This window comes from Rhinocladiella mackenziei, assembly GCF_000835555.1.
Source record: "Rhinocladiella mackenziei CBS 650.93 unplaced genomic scaffold supercont1.8, whole genome shotgun sequence".
NCBI lineage: Eukaryota > Fungi > Ascomycota > Eurotiomycetes > Chaetothyriales > Herpotrichiellaceae > Rhinocladiella > Rhinocladiella mackenziei.
The window spans coordinates 560,032-575,700 of record NW_013550597.1 but is presented as its reverse complement, the minus strand read 5'-3'; the positions used below and the strand labels follow the sequence as shown (position 1 = coordinate 575,700).

The 15,669-nt window shown below is 51.3% G+C and overlaps 7 protein-coding genes across 7 annotated transcripts; 5 read left to right on the top strand and 2 right to left on the bottom strand.

Annotated features, from left to right (window-relative positions):
- Positions 1-232: 232 nt before the first annotated feature.
- On the bottom strand, positions 233-2,476 carry Z518_09813 (uncharacterized protein; the record flags this gene model as incomplete). Its single annotated transcript, XM_013412430.1, has 2 exons — positions 233-1,755; positions 1,855-2,476. The coding sequence occupies 2 exons, from the start codon at positions 2,474-2,476 to the stop codon at positions 233-235; spliced, it is 2,145 nt and encodes a 714-aa protein (XP_013267884.1).
- Positions 2,477-3,342: 866 nt separating this feature from the next.
- Positions 3,343-3,866, top strand: Z518_09812 (ubiquitin-40S ribosomal protein S27a; the record flags this gene model as incomplete). The annotated part of the gene is made up of 2 exons (XM_013412429.1): positions 3,343-3,436; positions 3,496-3,866. The coding sequence occupies 2 exons, from the start codon at positions 3,343-3,345 to the stop codon at positions 3,864-3,866; spliced, it is 465 nt and encodes a 154-aa protein (XP_013267883.1).
- A 525-nt stretch (positions 3,867-4,391) lies between these two features.
- Positions 4,392-5,294, top strand: Z518_09811 (uncharacterized protein; the record flags this gene model as incomplete). Its single annotated transcript, XM_013412428.1, has 1 exon — positions 4,392-5,294. One exon carries the CDS (start codon positions 4,392-4,394, stop codon positions 5,292-5,294), a length of 903 nt encoding a protein of 300 aa, XP_013267882.1.
- Positions 5,295-6,021: 727 nt separating this feature from the next.
- Positions 6,022-7,208, bottom strand: Z518_09810 (uncharacterized protein; the record flags this gene model as incomplete). The annotated part of the gene is made up of 3 exons (XM_013412427.1): positions 6,022-6,717; positions 6,773-6,896; positions 6,949-7,208. The coding sequence occupies 3 exons, from the start codon at positions 7,206-7,208 to the stop codon at positions 6,022-6,024; spliced, it is 1,080 nt and encodes a 359-aa protein (XP_013267881.1).
- A 739-nt stretch (positions 7,209-7,947) lies between these two features.
- On the top strand, positions 7,948-10,011 carry Z518_09809 (uncharacterized protein; the record flags this gene model as incomplete). The annotated part of the gene is made up of 1 exon (XM_013412426.1): positions 7,948-10,011. One exon carries the CDS (start codon positions 7,948-7,950, stop codon positions 10,009-10,011), a length of 2,064 nt encoding a protein of 687 aa, XP_013267880.1.
- Positions 10,012-10,864: 853 nt separating this feature from the next.
- Z518_09808 (uncharacterized protein) lies at positions 10,865-12,467 on the top strand (the record flags this gene model as incomplete). Its single annotated transcript, XM_013412425.1, has 2 exons — positions 10,865-10,964; positions 11,029-12,467. The coding sequence occupies 2 exons, from the start codon at positions 10,865-10,867 to the stop codon at positions 12,465-12,467; spliced, it is 1,539 nt and encodes a 512-aa protein (XP_013267879.1).
- Positions 12,468-13,608: 1,141 nt separating this feature from the next.
- Z518_09807 (uncharacterized protein) lies at positions 13,609-14,978 on the top strand (the record flags this gene model as incomplete). Its single annotated transcript, XM_013412424.1, has 8 exons — positions 13,609-13,655; positions 13,716-13,785; positions 13,837-13,872; positions 13,931-14,063; positions 14,117-14,212; positions 14,270-14,326; positions 14,385-14,829; positions 14,900-14,978. 8 exons carry the CDS (start codon positions 13,609-13,611, stop codon positions 14,976-14,978), a joined length of 963 nt encoding a protein of 320 aa, XP_013267878.1.
- Between the last annotated feature and the right edge of the window lie 691 nt (positions 14,979-15,669).

The window sequence follows — 15,669 nt, the reverse complement described above, 5'->3', positions numbered from 1 at the left end:
TATATTCATTCAAGCTTCCCGCTTCACCTTATCCCGTAATGACTGACATCCATAACATTGACATCTAGCGAGACCCATGTTGCTTCATCAAGAAAATCAGTTTCATCCATTGGCTAGAGTACAGTACATAGTTTCGTCGAAGGACTTGACATTTCACACATTCAAATTGGCAAAGCTACCATTGTCCGGTTCTGGCGTCACAACATGTCGATTGTTGCAAGGATCGCTCGCGTTAAATGGAGAAGAAATCCTGGCTAGAGGTATCAAGGCCCATCTCCATGCCGCCATAATCGAGAAATGTGTCGAAGTCATTTCTCTCCGACTCGAGTTTCATGGGCATTTGTGACAAGCTCGAGTGTATCGTGACCGACGAGTCGGTAGGCAGGTCGGAGAAGTCGAAGGCCACGACGTCAGCGGCTGGGGACGAGCTCGAGTGTGACAGGCTCGGCAGACTGTGGCCAGAATAAACATTGACGGTGCTCATCAGCGGTAGGCTATGGTCCGTTGTGGGAAGTTCTGGCAGCAGCTGTGACGCCACACTTTGTTGGAGATCAGGGATGTCGCCTAGTTCTGCAGGCGTCAGCTCTCGATAGGACGGACTCGGTTTATTGCCTGTCGAGTAGCCTGGGCTCGCGGGCGGCGTGAACGAGAAGGTGTCGGGTGGGAAGCTTATCATCGGATCAATATTCATTGGGCTTTGCTGGGGCATGCCGAAGAGAGCCATGCCCTCGAAAGGTGAGGTGCCTCTGATGCTCAAATTGTCCATGTGCTCCGTTGGTGGCGATCCCCAACTCGAGATGGAACAGCTCGAGGCGGAAGATGTATAGGCATCTTGCGCTTCACTGGTCTTCTGCCTCGTTCGGTTGGCCTTGTCAAGGCGCTCCTCCATGTCTGGTCTGTGCTTCCTGGGTCTACCTCGCTTGATCACCTTCTTGACCACACCGTCAAATGCACCAATACACATGCCTCGTTGTCGATGCCTCGTCAGGGCGTCGTGGCGAGCGAATGAGTTTCCGCATAGACATGGGTACGGTTTGGTGCCAGTGTGGATTTTGGCGTGGCGTTTTAGGTCATGGCCACGCACGAAGCATTTCTTGCAGTGATCACATCGAAATTGTCGGTCACCGAGGTGAGTTTGAACATGCGATTTGATGTTTTCCTTCCGGCCAAATCTCTTGTTGCAATCTTCGTACTTGCAGATCCATTTGTTGTCTGCTGGATCTGGACCCTCAATGAACTGTGCGATATCATCCAGTGTGATGTTGGTCTCTTCTATGGAGGCCTCGATACCGGGGTCTAGATTGAGATCTGAAATGGACATTCGTCGAGGTGAAAGAGCGGGCCTTCCAGGGGAGGTGCTGCCCGCAGGACCTCTCCCAGAACTCAGGACTGGTACAGGCTGGTCTGCAAGCTTGGACGCCCGAGAGTCACCGTTTTCAAAGAGTTTCGCATCATCGTTGTTCGGTGTTGACTCAGCCTTGACCTTTGTTGGGTCAGGAAGTTGTTGTAGGGGAGGGGTCTGAACTCGTCTACGGGGCTCAGGAGTGGCCATCTCGGCGATTTCGAAGGAAGAACCGGCAGGTGTGGCCAAATAGTCTTGCTTGAATTCTTCATTCTCGATAATACCCTGCAGGGATCTTCCTCGTGACATTGGTACTGGATACGGCGATTGAAGAGCAGGCGATGTTTTCAATGATCGTGAGTATTGAACAGCCGGGGTGTGTTGGCTGAAGGGAGGCGTAAGAGGAAATTGAGCTAACGCAAGTCAGTATGCTTTCAAAGGTCCGAATAGTGTGATCTTGAAAAGTCTCTTGAACTTGCCAGTCTGAATTTGATGGGAAGGTGTATGTGGACGCAATTGAGTCTGCACCCGCAGATCTGGTTGCGACATTCTCCGGTTGCCAAAAGACATGCCGTTGCTCTGTTGGGAATGAACGCTTTGAGCATTTTGAAGATACTGGGGATTGTTCTCGTCCATGAGCCCCATGTTCGGAATTCCATTTTGCATCGGCATGTTCATATCCGAGAAGTATAGCTGTGAATGTGCAAAATCAATACCCGGGGGATTCTGGTGCATGATCGCATTCGTTGTCATGCGTTCACACGACGGGTCGGGGATTGAATTTGAAACCGCCGGATATATACCGCAATCTGGAGAAATTGACATGTCTAAGTGTATGTTGTGTTGCTGTTGTTGCTGGCCCGGTCTAGCTATTCTTTGCTGCTGCGCTTCCCGCAAAATCTGCTGTCCGTGGATTGGTCCTAGGTTAGTAATACTTACCGTGCTGCCTTCCTGGTGTTTGCGAATTGGGCTTCTTTGTTGGTCAAAAGATTGGCCCCGTCTGTGGAGATTCTGGCGTTGTGGCGGCATGTTGGCGGCGACCTTCATGGCTTCGAAAGCTACAACAGGCGTGGAATTTTGTCTCCGATGTAGCCTTTGTCGTTGCTGAAGAGATGAAGGTGGATTGGACATCATCTTAGGCGAGATGAGTTCGAAACGGTGCTTTGTCGAAGGGTGTTGTCGTAATTCCGGAAAATATACCTTCTGGTTCGAGACTGCAATTGAACTCCCGTTAGTCTCCATGCATTTCTCAAAACGGGTACATCTTGCTTCCACTCACCTCACGCAGCGCAATGGGCTGCGGACCGGGCTGCGGTCCCGGCTATACGGCTCCTACCAGTCGCAGGCAGTGCTTGCAACTATCTTGGATATGAGAAGGGGCCCTCTCAGGGCAGGGGAAAATGGTGCGTTCAGAACTGGATCCTGAGAGGCTTCTCGACTGGCTCTTTGTAGGTCTTTTTTTTTTTGTCGATTGTGTAGAATTTGTTTCTGTGGGGGATATTTGGAGGGTCTGAAGGAGGATGATGAGGAGGTCAAAGAGTCGATGGAAGGGTACAAGTATGGAGTTGAAGTGGCCTGCCTGCGTCAGCAACGAGGAGTGCGTCAGTTGAGTTCCATGAGGCTTGCGGTAAACAGTCGTTGGCAGGAGCAACGCAGCCGGGAGACTCGAGCAACCGCCCGATTCGGCCACTGACATGTGGCTGCCAGTCATGTGACGTTGCTTCCATAGATTAGATAAAGGCGGCAAATTCCATGCCAAGCCGCGCACGACAATTTGCACCGCATTTCATTCTCGCCTCTTCTTTCTCTCTTCACAAGCCCTTCTGCATCCAGAAGATTGAGGAAGACAATTTTGTCGAGGTGAGTTTTCTCTCTTCCCCCTGGCTAACGTTCCTGTTCTCTACCTTTTTTGCGACGCTCGGGAGTTTTCGTGTGCATTCCTCTTCACGAAAAGCAAGGAACTGACTGTCGCGCAATTTTCTCCATTACAGATCTTCAACATGCAGATCTTCGTGAAGACCCTCACGGGCAAGACTATCACTCTCGAGGTGGAGTCTTCCGACACCATCGACAATGTCAAGACCAAAATTCAAGGTTCGTGTGCCCATTGAATTAACCACGTTACGCACCGAGACTCATGTTCCTCTCCACAGACAAGGAAGGCATCCCTCCTGACCAGCAACGCCTGATCTTCGCCGGCAAGCAACTTGAAGATGGCCGCACTCTGTCCGACTACAACATTCAGAAGGAGTCAACGTTGCACCTGGTCCTGCGCCTGCGGGGAGGAGCCAAGAAGCGCAAGAAGAAGGTCTACACCACCCCCAAGAAGATCAAGCATAAGCGTAAGAAGACCAAGTTGGCTGTACTCAAGTACTACAAGGTCGATGGCGATGGCAAGATTGAGCGATTGAGGCGTGAATGTCCGACTAAGGAATGCGGCGCTGGTGTCTTCATGGCGGCCATGCACAACCGACAATACTGTGGCCGCTGCCACTTGACCTACGTCTTTGATGATTCTAAGTAGGATGAGAACATGCATTGACTGGAAGAACGGTACCGAGGTCAATTCAAGCCAGATCGTCCGACAATGAGAGGAAGCAGATAGACAAGCAGATGCTCGCCTGTTCTTCAAAAGCCGAATCAAATCCATGGACTCGAATCTTTCGTTCCACATATCCGCCTCACAGGGTGTTGTCCTCTCCCACGTGTTTCCATTATCAAAGGACACGGTGAACAGTCCTGTCAAGTCATCCGTCCTTACAGGTTGGCCGTGTCCTCTCCGTTCTAGGGAATTTCCTGCAGTGGGATTGCTAGTTGTAGGCGCATTCTTTGCAAAGGCATGTCAATTGCTTCGTTTTTCCTAGTTGTAGACTGGTTGTCTTTTCTTCCGCAGTTTAGTTGAAGGAAGAAACGTTCCGGGCATCCGCCAATAGGAACTCGCTATTTTTCAGCCTCACGTTATCGATTTGTTTACCCCCAATGAATCACAGCACCACCGTGAACAAGAGCCATTGCAGACTTCCGAGCCTGATAGATATATTGCAGCGCGATGGAAGGAGACGCTCCTGTTCATTCGCCTCCCCTTTCCGGCCCCTACCATCGCAAGATCGAGCTACAATCCCCTCACGATCTCACATACTTACAATCCAATCTCGTCGCGTGCGCGCGAGAGAAACTCGATCTTCATTTCCCTCGCTCGGCGACACAGAGACGTAGCACAAATCAAGCACAGCCGGCAACTGTGATCCCGCTGGGCGGCGTGAATCCTGCAGCGAACATTGAGGACGCGGCGCGAAAACAGGAGGGTGTGCAGCAGCACCTCGAAGAGGAAGCAGAGGAAGAGGAAGATCCGCTCCTCACACGGGTTCGACAACTCGTGGACACGTTCATAACCAGGACATGGGCAGGCGCTGCTCAAAACATCACCGTCAATGGGTTAGAAGTTACGCATGTCCCGGAACTGACGACCGCGCCGGAAACGGCGAAATCCAAGGAGCCCCAGCAAGAGCGTGAAGGGATCGATTTCGCATATGAGGCATATGACAGTCGCCTCCAGGCAAAGGTCACCGGTCTTTACGGAGAATTAGAAGCATTGACGGCGCAAGTCAGTCGGCTGAGGCGGACGGCACCGAGACAAGGCGCGGACGAGTTTCAGCGGAAGTTGATGGCGGAATTGGCGCGGGATGATGCAGAGTTCGGGGCCCAGATGGCCGCGGTGCGGGAGAAGAGCGTGCAGTCAGGAGAAGGAAACTTGCGACTCAAGCCGCTGAGAGACGGGTGGCACGAGGACGTCAAAGCCATGTACGAGAGAGGAACGGGCGAACTAGCTACGCTCTCGGGGCTCACAGCAAGCGAGAATGACTCGGTTGCTTCAGCCCAGCACGCCGCAAGTTTGACGGGGACAGTGGGAAAGATTCAGAGAGCGAGGACTGTTGCCATGGAATTCGAGTGAGACGCTGACAGACGTTCGAATGTTTGTCCTTACAAAACGGAACCAGGCACCGCCATGGGGATGGGTCGCCGACAATCATGGGTCCCGCCATCGCCTGGCATGGACGATCTCTACCAAGGTTCGGTCTCGACTGATCATCACGACGACACGAGGATACACATTTGCTGCTTTGCCGAAAACATTCGTGGTAGCCCATTTCCAAAGTTGAGCAGCGGGACCATGTCACAAGCGCACACATCCCTTGCACTAATCATTGGTTTCGTGGACAACAGATCGATCCCCGTTTTTTTAGGTGCAGTGATCGCATGAGAGAAATGGCCTAGTTCAGCGCCAACGACTCCAGAGACGAAATTGACAACCCTACGACAGGTAACGATGGCAAGATTGAAATGAGGACAGCACGAATTGGTGAAGAAGACCAAACCGGCCAGGACTGTGCAACAGACCTCAAGTCCGCACGTAGTTGAGCGCCCAACCCACGCTCAACACATGCGCCCACTATTTTGGAGCGGGGAAGTGATTGAGCAGATAGGATTGGCCATTGGCTTCTGCAATGGATATTGATGACAAAGACACGCAAGATGCGAATCAACTCAAGTGCTTCCAGGACAACCTCATCGTTCATTTTCCTTTCCTTTGCCTGATACATTCACACTGGCTCGTTGTTTTGTCCCACTGAAGTTGTATTCTAAGGTTTCTTTCCATCTCCTCTACTTTCACATTTGGTCTATGATACGGGCATCTTGGGTCCCTCTGAAGGGACGTTCTCGGCCTCGGTAGGGGCTGAAGCTGGAGCAGGGTCGTCTTTGGTGAGGGGATCCTGAGCACCGTCCGAGGGAGCGGGCTGGACAGTCCTTGCAGAATCCTTGCCCGTGGTGGGATCCTGCTGGGCCCATTTGGGTGGCTTAGCCCATTGAGGATCTTTCCATGGGCCTTCATCACTAAATTGACATCCGCCTTCGCACTCGCAGGTCCCGCCGAATTCTTTTGGAAGATTCTCTGCTGGAACCTGCTCCAGAAGTTCGGTTTGGTAACCTGAACCAAGGACGTGGATCTTGGCGACAGTGATTGGGTCGAGGAAGGTTTTTATGAAGCTGAAGATACTGCTAAAGCCCCATGGAGCGTTGATAATGTACAGCTTACCCAAGCGCTCAGGGTAGTAGTCTTGGGAAATGGCGCTGACCGATCTGAGGTAGCCGTATACAGAAGGGATCTTGGCAACGCCCACCCCCTTCATGTCCATAATGGTGCAGCATGTCTCGAGGAGTTTACCGGCCTTGCGAGAGCAGGCAGGCAGTCGAGGGTCGGCGACCTTTTCGTACTCAACCACGAGATTCTGAACCATGCGTTCTGCGGTGGAGATCTTGTACATGGCATTTAAGTCGATTTTGCCGTACTGTTCAATGTACACAGGTCGGCCATCCTGACAGGGGACCGTGAGCGATTGAGATTGAGAGAATGGATTGGGAGTGTCGTACCTTGTCTGTTTTGTGATAATATTGAGGGTAGTACTGAAACATCTGAGGCCGTTCCGTGTAGTCAAACGTGCGGACCAGTTCATCAGTGCCAAATTCCATTCGCCATGCCTCATTTTTGATAAACCTAGGCCCAGTTAGCCCTGACTCGGGATTGGGTAGTTCTAGCAAGGCCGTACATTTGTTTGCTCAGTTCGACGTTGAATTTGCGCGCCCGTAGGAACCGCAACAATGTCAAGGTGTCCAGCCTCTGGGTATATCCTTCTTGTTCCAACATTAACCTCAGCTGGAATACCTGAGCATCTTGTTCCTTGGTTGTGTGGCCAGGATGTCCGGGTTGGGTTTCGGGGGAAGTCGTGGGAAAGTCGTAGTCGTCGTATTTAGGATCTAATTCCATGTGTGGGTTCGCCTGCGCAGCATCTTTCGCCGTTGTTGACATGATGAACAGGGGGGAGCAGAGGGATGCCACCACAGATCCGAAGGAACTGGATTTCGCAGAGAAGAATGAACCAAAGAGAGGAGAAGGTTGGTGAGAAGTAGAGAGGGTATGAACAAGTTCGAATTCAAAGTTTGAATGAGCAGCACAACAGGACAAAGATGAGTGAATGATAAATGACTGAATGATGGACAATGAATGGCGGTAGTGGATGATGGGGGTCAAATTGGATCACACACAGGCACAACGAGAGGATAGCGATGATCCATGATTGGGGGGTTTAGGGGCGAAGAGCTAGGGTGCTGTGGCTATGTGCCTATGACGCACTTCCGTCTGTAATGCTCCTGTCCACAACAATTTTTTTTCTCCCGACACCACACGCTGAATGTATACCTTCGACCTCGCAATACTTGCCATCGCGGGGATTGGCACTGCACTACAGGACTAAGTTACTCAGGCCGACTGCCAGGTATCTACAAAGACTGCATTGGCTCGCCAGCCGGGCAAGTGAAAAGCGAGTGACTCACAAACCGGGCACTGACAACCTCGTACACCACACTTTGAACAAACTCCATCCGTTCTTTGGCTCCAGTTCAACAACACCAACACCACCAAATCTCAGACGTCTCCGCCACCGAGACCATGCACGTCCACCTCCTTGCCTACATCACAAACCACATTTTCCCAGCCAGACACTCCTGTCCAACTCTCTCCTGAGATCACGCACACCAAATTCACCACTATGCCACCCAAAGCCCAAAAAGCTGCTGGCGCCAAAGGAAGATCCGGAGATGACTCCAAGGAAGATCCTTTGCAAGCAGTCATCATCGCCGACACCTTTGAGACCAGATTTATCCCGTTCACCGTCGAAAGACCAAGATGCTTACTCACCCTCGCCAACACTCCCTTGATCGAGTACAGTCTGGAATATCTAGCCAGCGCGGGTGTCCAGATTGTTTACATCTATGCCGGTGCTCACGTCGACCAGGTGGAAACGTACATTGACGGCTCTCGTTGGAAATCCTCCAATTCTCCCTTCGAGAGCCTCACCTTGTTGAGATGTGTGGCTAGCTCCGTCGGCGATGTAATGCGAGATTTGGACCAGAAACATCTGATCGCCGGAGATTTCATTGTGGTCAGCGGCGACATTGTCTCCAATTTCCCAATTGAAAGGGCCTTGAAGCAACACAAAACCCGGAGAGAAAAGGACAAAAATGCCATCATGACTATGATTCTTAGGGAGGCTGGACCAGGCATCCATGATCACAGTGGAGGGGTCGTACCCACCTTCGTCCTCGATCCCACCAAGGATCGATGTTTACATTACGAGGAAGCCTCTCCTGGCACCCGATCCACCACTCAAATCGACCCCGAGGTCTTGAAATCACCAGAAATAGACGTCAGGCAGGACCTCGTCGATTGTCGCATTGACATATGTACTCCCGATGTGCTTAGCCTTTGGTCCGACAACTTCGACAACCAGGTACCCCGCAAGGACTTTCTGTTCGGCGTTTTGAAGGACTATGAGTTGAATGGCAAATCCATCCACACTTATATCGTCAACGACCACTATGCATCCCGGGCGGCAGACTTTTGGTCTTACAACTCTATATCCCAAGATTTCAAGCAAGGCCTGATCACCTCATTAGCTGTCGAAAATAATGTTTTTGGCAGCACTCGATACAGCCGCTCTCAATACGGACATGTCGTCGACCGGACGGTGATGATTGCAAGACCTACCAAGCTTAGCTCGGGATCCATCGTGGGTCCCGGCACCAGTATTGGGGCTGGATGTGGCATCAGAAGCAGTGTGGTCGGTCACCGATGCCATATCGGCAAAAACACGGAAATCGACGGCGGTTATATCTGGGACGATGTCACCGTGGGTAACAATGTCAAAATCTCCCGAGCCATCATCGGAAATGAGGCCTGTATAGGAGACGACTGCACGATTGGAGAGGGTGCCTTGATCTCTTACGGAGTAAAAATTGCCCCTGGTACTACGGTACCACCTGGATCCCGGATTTGCCAGGGCCAACGAAGCCCAGATAGTGACCCCAAAAATGATGCCTTGGTTGGAGGTCAGACAGGAGAAAGTCATGCTTATGTCGAAGACGAAGAAGACCCCTTTGGTTCGAGAGTCTCCAGACTGGTATACGAAAGACCAGAATTCGCCGACTCGGCCTCGACCCTGGAATCAGATCTTTCTGAAGACGAAGTGTCTTCTTTGAACGGATCAAGAAGTCAAAGTTTCGCAACGTCCACGTCTGATGAGGATACCACCGACCGATTCCAACACGACACAGTGGCTATTCTGGTGCAGCGAATGCAGGAGGGCCAGCAAGCTGATGATATGCTGAGCGAACTTATGGGCCTCAGATTTAGTGGAGGGGCTGACGAGACGCAAGTGCGCAAGGCCGTCGCCGTGGCAATTATGAAGCATATCCACGGCGAAATCGACGCTGGACTATCGGCAGCTGATGCCACGAGACGAGTTCTTACTGGATACAATACACTCATCCGAAGAAAAGGGGGCCCCCAAACCACGGAGGAGCAAGTCTTATTCCTCCTGGATGCTCAAAAGGACCTGACACGGCGGAAAGAAGGCGGCAAAACTCTCTTATTTGTGGTCAAAGACCTCTACGATCTTGAGGTGTTTGGGGAGGAAGCATTCACTGATTGGTGGGCTGATGAGAGATCGCAGAGTGATCCTGAAATGGCTGCAGTAAAGCAGCAGAGTTCACAATTCATCGAGTGGCTGGAGAATGCAGAGAGCGAGAGTGAAAGTGAGGAAGGTGACGACTGATAAAGCAAGTTGATAGACCACAAAGAAAAATTCGCCGAGTCGAACCTCAAACCTCCGTCCTGGTTTCCCCCACTCGTTAGCAATTGGACCCGGCGACCACTCAAGTACGTGCAGAAGTCCCTGCCAACAAAGCTTTGAGTTTGTCGAGTAGTGAATAGCCATCAGGACCCTATCAGCACGATTTTCCGTGTATCCCTTGGACAAATCAGATGGCACACGATACACTGTCCCCGGTTTGGCAGGGAGAGCGTAATAGCGTCAGCGACATGAGAAGGCTGAGGCGAAGTGGGAGTTCGCAAATTTTATTGGTGGTCACTTGAAAAGCCCCCCCCCCAAAAAAAGAGACTGCACGGTGAATGATTCACGCCAGTACCGCACAATACCACGGAGGCAAGTACTTCTGCGGGCCTTAGTCACCGGCGGTACCACTGCCTCTATCCTGACACCTCGAGTCGACTCTTCCAACCGGCAGCTTCTCCCCCAGTTTTCTTCCACCACTTCTCATCCCGTCCTTTGTTGTATGCTGGCGCCGTGACTGGTCCAAGCCATCTCCCTTCCGAGGTTTTGCTTGAGCTATCACCCGATCCGTCCTCAACACTTACGCCGAGTCCTGAGACGATCAACCGCCACTCCCGTCATCCCCCACTAGCAGCCCGGTGTCTCATCCAGAGACACAGCTGCCGTTATCAAAGTCGCCACGATTCCTCAACTCAAGAAAAGAAAGGCTGAGGAGTGCGTCACCGACGCGTCGAGGCACGGGCCTACCAAATCCCGCAAGACCTCCATTGTCCAAGCCCAAGCGCAGGCTCCTACCACCCCCGTGACTGAGCACAGCTCGCCGTCGTTACGAGAGATGGATTCAGAGGACGAGTTCATGTCTGACCCGCCCAGCGGGGATGAACTCGATTTCGACGAAGGCACACAAGACAGTGACATTGGCAGTCTAGGAGGTGGTACGTATACCCAACGGTGCTTCCAGTGCCCAAGTGCTTCTCCAACGCTAACAAATGGTCATAGACTTTGATCAAGATCAAGATGGTGGCTTCGGCTACGACAAGGACATCCTCGCCAACCCACAGAAACCATACGAGGTCGAGTACAAAGTCCTGAGCCCTGAAGACATCCAGTCACATCAAGACCGGCAGTTCCAGGAAGTTGCATCAATCATTGAACTGCCGCCTGAACAAGCGGCCATACTTCTACGCTTCATGAGGTGGAACAAGGAGAAACTGATTGAAACCTACATGGACAACCCAGAGAAAGTGCTTGAGGCTGCAGGCTTGGGACCGACATTTGCAGAGTCTCCTAAAACAAAGACTGTCAAGGGCTTTACCTGCGAGATCTGCTATGAAGATGGCCCAGCCCTGCAAACATATGCAATGAAATGTGACCACCGATATTGTGTCGACTGCTACACTCACTATCTGACCCAAAAGGTAAAGGAAGAGGGCGAAGCGGCGAGAATCGAGTGTCCCTTTGACGGTTGTCATCGCATCGTGGACTCCAAGTCGCTCAAATTATTGGTTAATCAAAGCGTTCAAGATCGATATGAGGTCCTCCTCAGCAGAACATATGTCGACGACAAAGACAATTTGAAATGGTGTCCTTCACCAGATTGTGAATATGCCATTGATTGTGCTGTCAAGAAGCGAGACCTTACTCGTATTGTTCCCACTGTCCGATGTGCACACGAACACAGCTTTTGCTTTGGATGTACCCTCCCCGATCATCGTCCGGCTCCGTGTTCCCTGGTCAAGAAATGGTTGAAGAAGTGTGAAGACGATTCCGAAACATCAAATTGGATCTCGGCCAACACCAAAGAATGCCCCAAGTGCAACTCGACCATTGAGAAAAACGGAGGTTGCAACCACATGACCTGCCGAAAATGCAAGCATGAATTTTGTTGGATGTGTATGGGTCCCTGGTCTGAACATGGAAGCAGTTGGTACAATTGCAACCGCTTCGAAGAGAAGTCCGGGGCCGACGCCCGTGATGCCCAAGCACGATCTCGACACTCTCTCGAACGATACCTCCATTACTACAACCGCTATGCAAACCACGAACAATCAGCCAAACTGGATAAAGACCTGTGGCTCAAGACGGAGAAAAAGATGACGAGCCTGCAGACGCAATCCAACATGTCATGGATTGAGGTTCAATTTCTCGACACCGCATCCAAAGCTTTGCAATCTTGCCGTCAGACACTCAAATGGACTTATGCGTTCGCCTTCTACCTGGCGCGAAACAATATGACGGAAATTTTCGAAGACAACCAGAAGGACCTCGAAATGGCCGTTGAGAATCTCAGTCAAATGTTCGAAAAGCCTGTGAATGAGCTTGGAGGTCTCAAAGTGGAAATCCTGGACAAGACCACCTATTGCAATCGCAGGAGAGAAATCCTCCTCAGTGACACAGCTGAAAATCTGAAGAAAGGTATAGTTCAACCCCGATTTTGACGATTCCAATACTAACGCGCCGTTGACAGACCAGTGGAAGTTCAATGTGGAATTATGATTCGGCTTGGTGAAATGAACGTGGTATGGTACAAGCATTGGCAAGGCCACGCCTAACAGATGGTGGTAGCAAGGCGTTAATTAGTGGATGGGCATTTTCGGCTGCATAGCCACGAGGGGCCCGGCGCTTCAACTAGGGAGCTTTCAATTATCATGAGTGGCATATTGGGCTGTAGAAGACATCTATGGCATATGTGCAGTGAGGATTTTATTCATGCCAGAGTATATTTTTCTAAACATACGCTCTGTGTAGTTGTCAGGCCTTCCTTCTCCTGACAAACTACCATGCTTCCAGTACACTGAACCATGTGAAGAAACAGACTGTCTGGGACCACGAGGGTGATATCCATGATGCCCTATATTGCGAGGGATGTTTGTTGTGCTGAAGACATGTGACGGTGAGGCCATGATGTGGGAGGCGGAAATAGAAAGAGAGGGGGGTTCAGCAGATGTAGACCCAAATTTTCTCATCCCCGTTCCGTGACGGATCTCGCATTCGCATTTGAATTGAGCTACCGGCGAACAGGGCGAATAGACCGAGTCGAGTAGATCGGGAGCGAGACCAGACCGAATTAAGAGGTTATCAGCGAGCAGTGAGCAGCGAGCTCGGAGAAGACCAGCATAAAATACGCACGGAAACATGGACCGCCAGCGAATTGGCAATTGGCGGCTGCGAGGACGAGCCCTCCAGCAAGTCTCCCGCAGCTTGCAAAAGCTGGGCCAACTTACATACGATGCCAGGGGTCTTTCTTAGCTAACCTAGCACTCCAAAAAGTCCAAGTCTAACAAATTCCTGGTTGTCGGCGCAGGTCTCGCGCAGGCTCTGACTGATATTGCTTCGGGTCACTTTTTCTCTTGCACCTCTCGGCCTCTCGATTGTGTGACGCTCTTCAAAAATTTCAAAAGAAAAACTTTTTTTTTTTAAAAAAAAATAAGCCCCGTTCACCGTCGGCGAAGGCCTTCATTGTCCATTCGTGCTCTCTACATTGTTTTCTCCGCAGACCATTACATAGAGCGAGCCACAGAAATACCTGCAATCGTGGCGGCGTCAGCCAAATTCCCGGCGGCATTGCCCGCGGAGAATATGTCAGTTTCGAGCAGTCCGGATGTCGTACCTGGTGAAGAATATGAGTGCGTGATTCCTTTCTCGGGTGGATTGGGAGATGGGGAAAAAAACTGACACTGTCGCAGCTACGAAGCTCTGCCACCCAACTATGGGCTGGGACATAATATGTTGGCCGGTGCATTCGCAGGCATTGCGGTAGGGTAACTCGATACACATACAATGGACATCAAGCTGATAGTGTTCCAGGAGCACACGGTGATGTATCCTGTGGATTTGATGAAGGTAATATCGTTCTTCCCAGAGTGCCAGCGGAGAGGTGGCTAATCCAAATTGCCCGCAGACCCGAATGCAAATCATAAATCCCTCGGCCGGAGGTCTATATACGGGACTATCACACGCTGTATCTACCATATATCGGATAGAAGGCCTCCGGACGTTATGGAGAGGCGTGACCAGCGTCATTGTTGGAGCAGGTAGGCTACTTTCAAGAGATGGGAGGCGGACAATTCTGACATTGCCACCACAGGTCCTGCTCACGCCGTGTATTTCGGTACATATGAGGTTGTGAAAGAGATGGCTGGAGGGAACATCGCAGATGGCAAACACCATCCTCTTGCTGCTGGTACGGAGCTATGGGCAGCGGCGGCGTTCCATGGATCTGGGGCTAACGAATTCACAGCTGCAAGTGGAGCCTGCGCAACTATTGCCAGTGATGCTCTAATGAACCCATTTGATGGTGCGAATCATACACGGCCAACGACGTGGATGACTGTTGGGGACTAACAAGAAGACAGTTATCAAGCAACGGATGCAGGTTCACGGCTCGACGTATCGATCAATAGCCCACTGCGCCCGATCCGTATTGCGCAATGAGGGTATTTCTGCTTTCTACGTATCTTATCCCACGACACTTTGCATGACGGTACCGTTCACAGCGACGCAATTCATGGCCTACGAGTCTCTGTCGAAAATCATGAATCCCCGGAAAGAGTATGATCCTATTACACATTGCGTGGCTGGGGGCTTGGCCGGTGCATTTGCGGCCGGCATCACCACCCCACTGGACGTGATCAAAACACTGCTTCAAACCCGAGGACTCAGTCAACAAGCCGAAATTCGAAATGTTCGAGGACTCTTCCATGCGGCTGCCATCATCAAGAAAGAGTATGGATGGCGTGGTTTTATGAGGGGCTGGCGACCACGCATCATCACCACCATGCCAAGCACTGCGATTTGTTGGTAAGTCCTCCGGGAAACATTCCCCAAGCATTCACCCTGCGGCTGTGTAGCGACTCTTAACACTTCCCAGGTCCTCGTATGAAATGGCCAAGGCATACTTCAAGCGCACCCTCCGAGACGACCAGACTTCTCATACCAGCAAGTTTTGATGATCCCTTGCTGACTCTCTATGCCTGACTATTCCGGCGCAACCCCCCCGCGATAGCGGGCTTTGTGCTTGGGCCGAACTCTCGGACTTGTCGGTCGTAGCGGTTCCCACCCGAAACAAGATACCCAATTTGATGCGCTACTTGCTACCATCAGCATGGCGCTGGTTTTCCTTCGAGCATGATTTTTGAAGCTTTTCAAGAACCGGCGCAGAGTTGCGGGTGGGAGGCACTCATATGCATGCGACATGGCGTTTTTACCTCGAGGAGGCTACCATTGTGACGCAGGGCGTGTCAGTTGTCCTCGTCGAGGGGCTTGGATAATACTGTATATCTATCACCAAAAAAAGGGAGGGGTCGAGCGACTATCGGCTTTATTCACTATTTGATAGAAAGGCTGACGAGCAACGAAAGATAAAAATATGCCGGGCTAAGATGTTTCTTGCTTACGTCTATGGGGTCTACCATCCACACGTTGTGAAGACTCGTTCGCTGGATTCCGGTACCTTGTAGGGTTTCCCGTGTAGGACGTAATTTGTAGCTTTGTTCTAATGTCAGAATGGATCCCCGTGAGGATACCAAAAGGCCTGTTCTCTATCTACTGCTGTTCTCTTTGGGTATGGGCAGAATGGGTGACGTAGTAGAGCGAGCAGACTCCAATTCGAGGCTTGGGCCCTCAAAACGACCCGCCCGC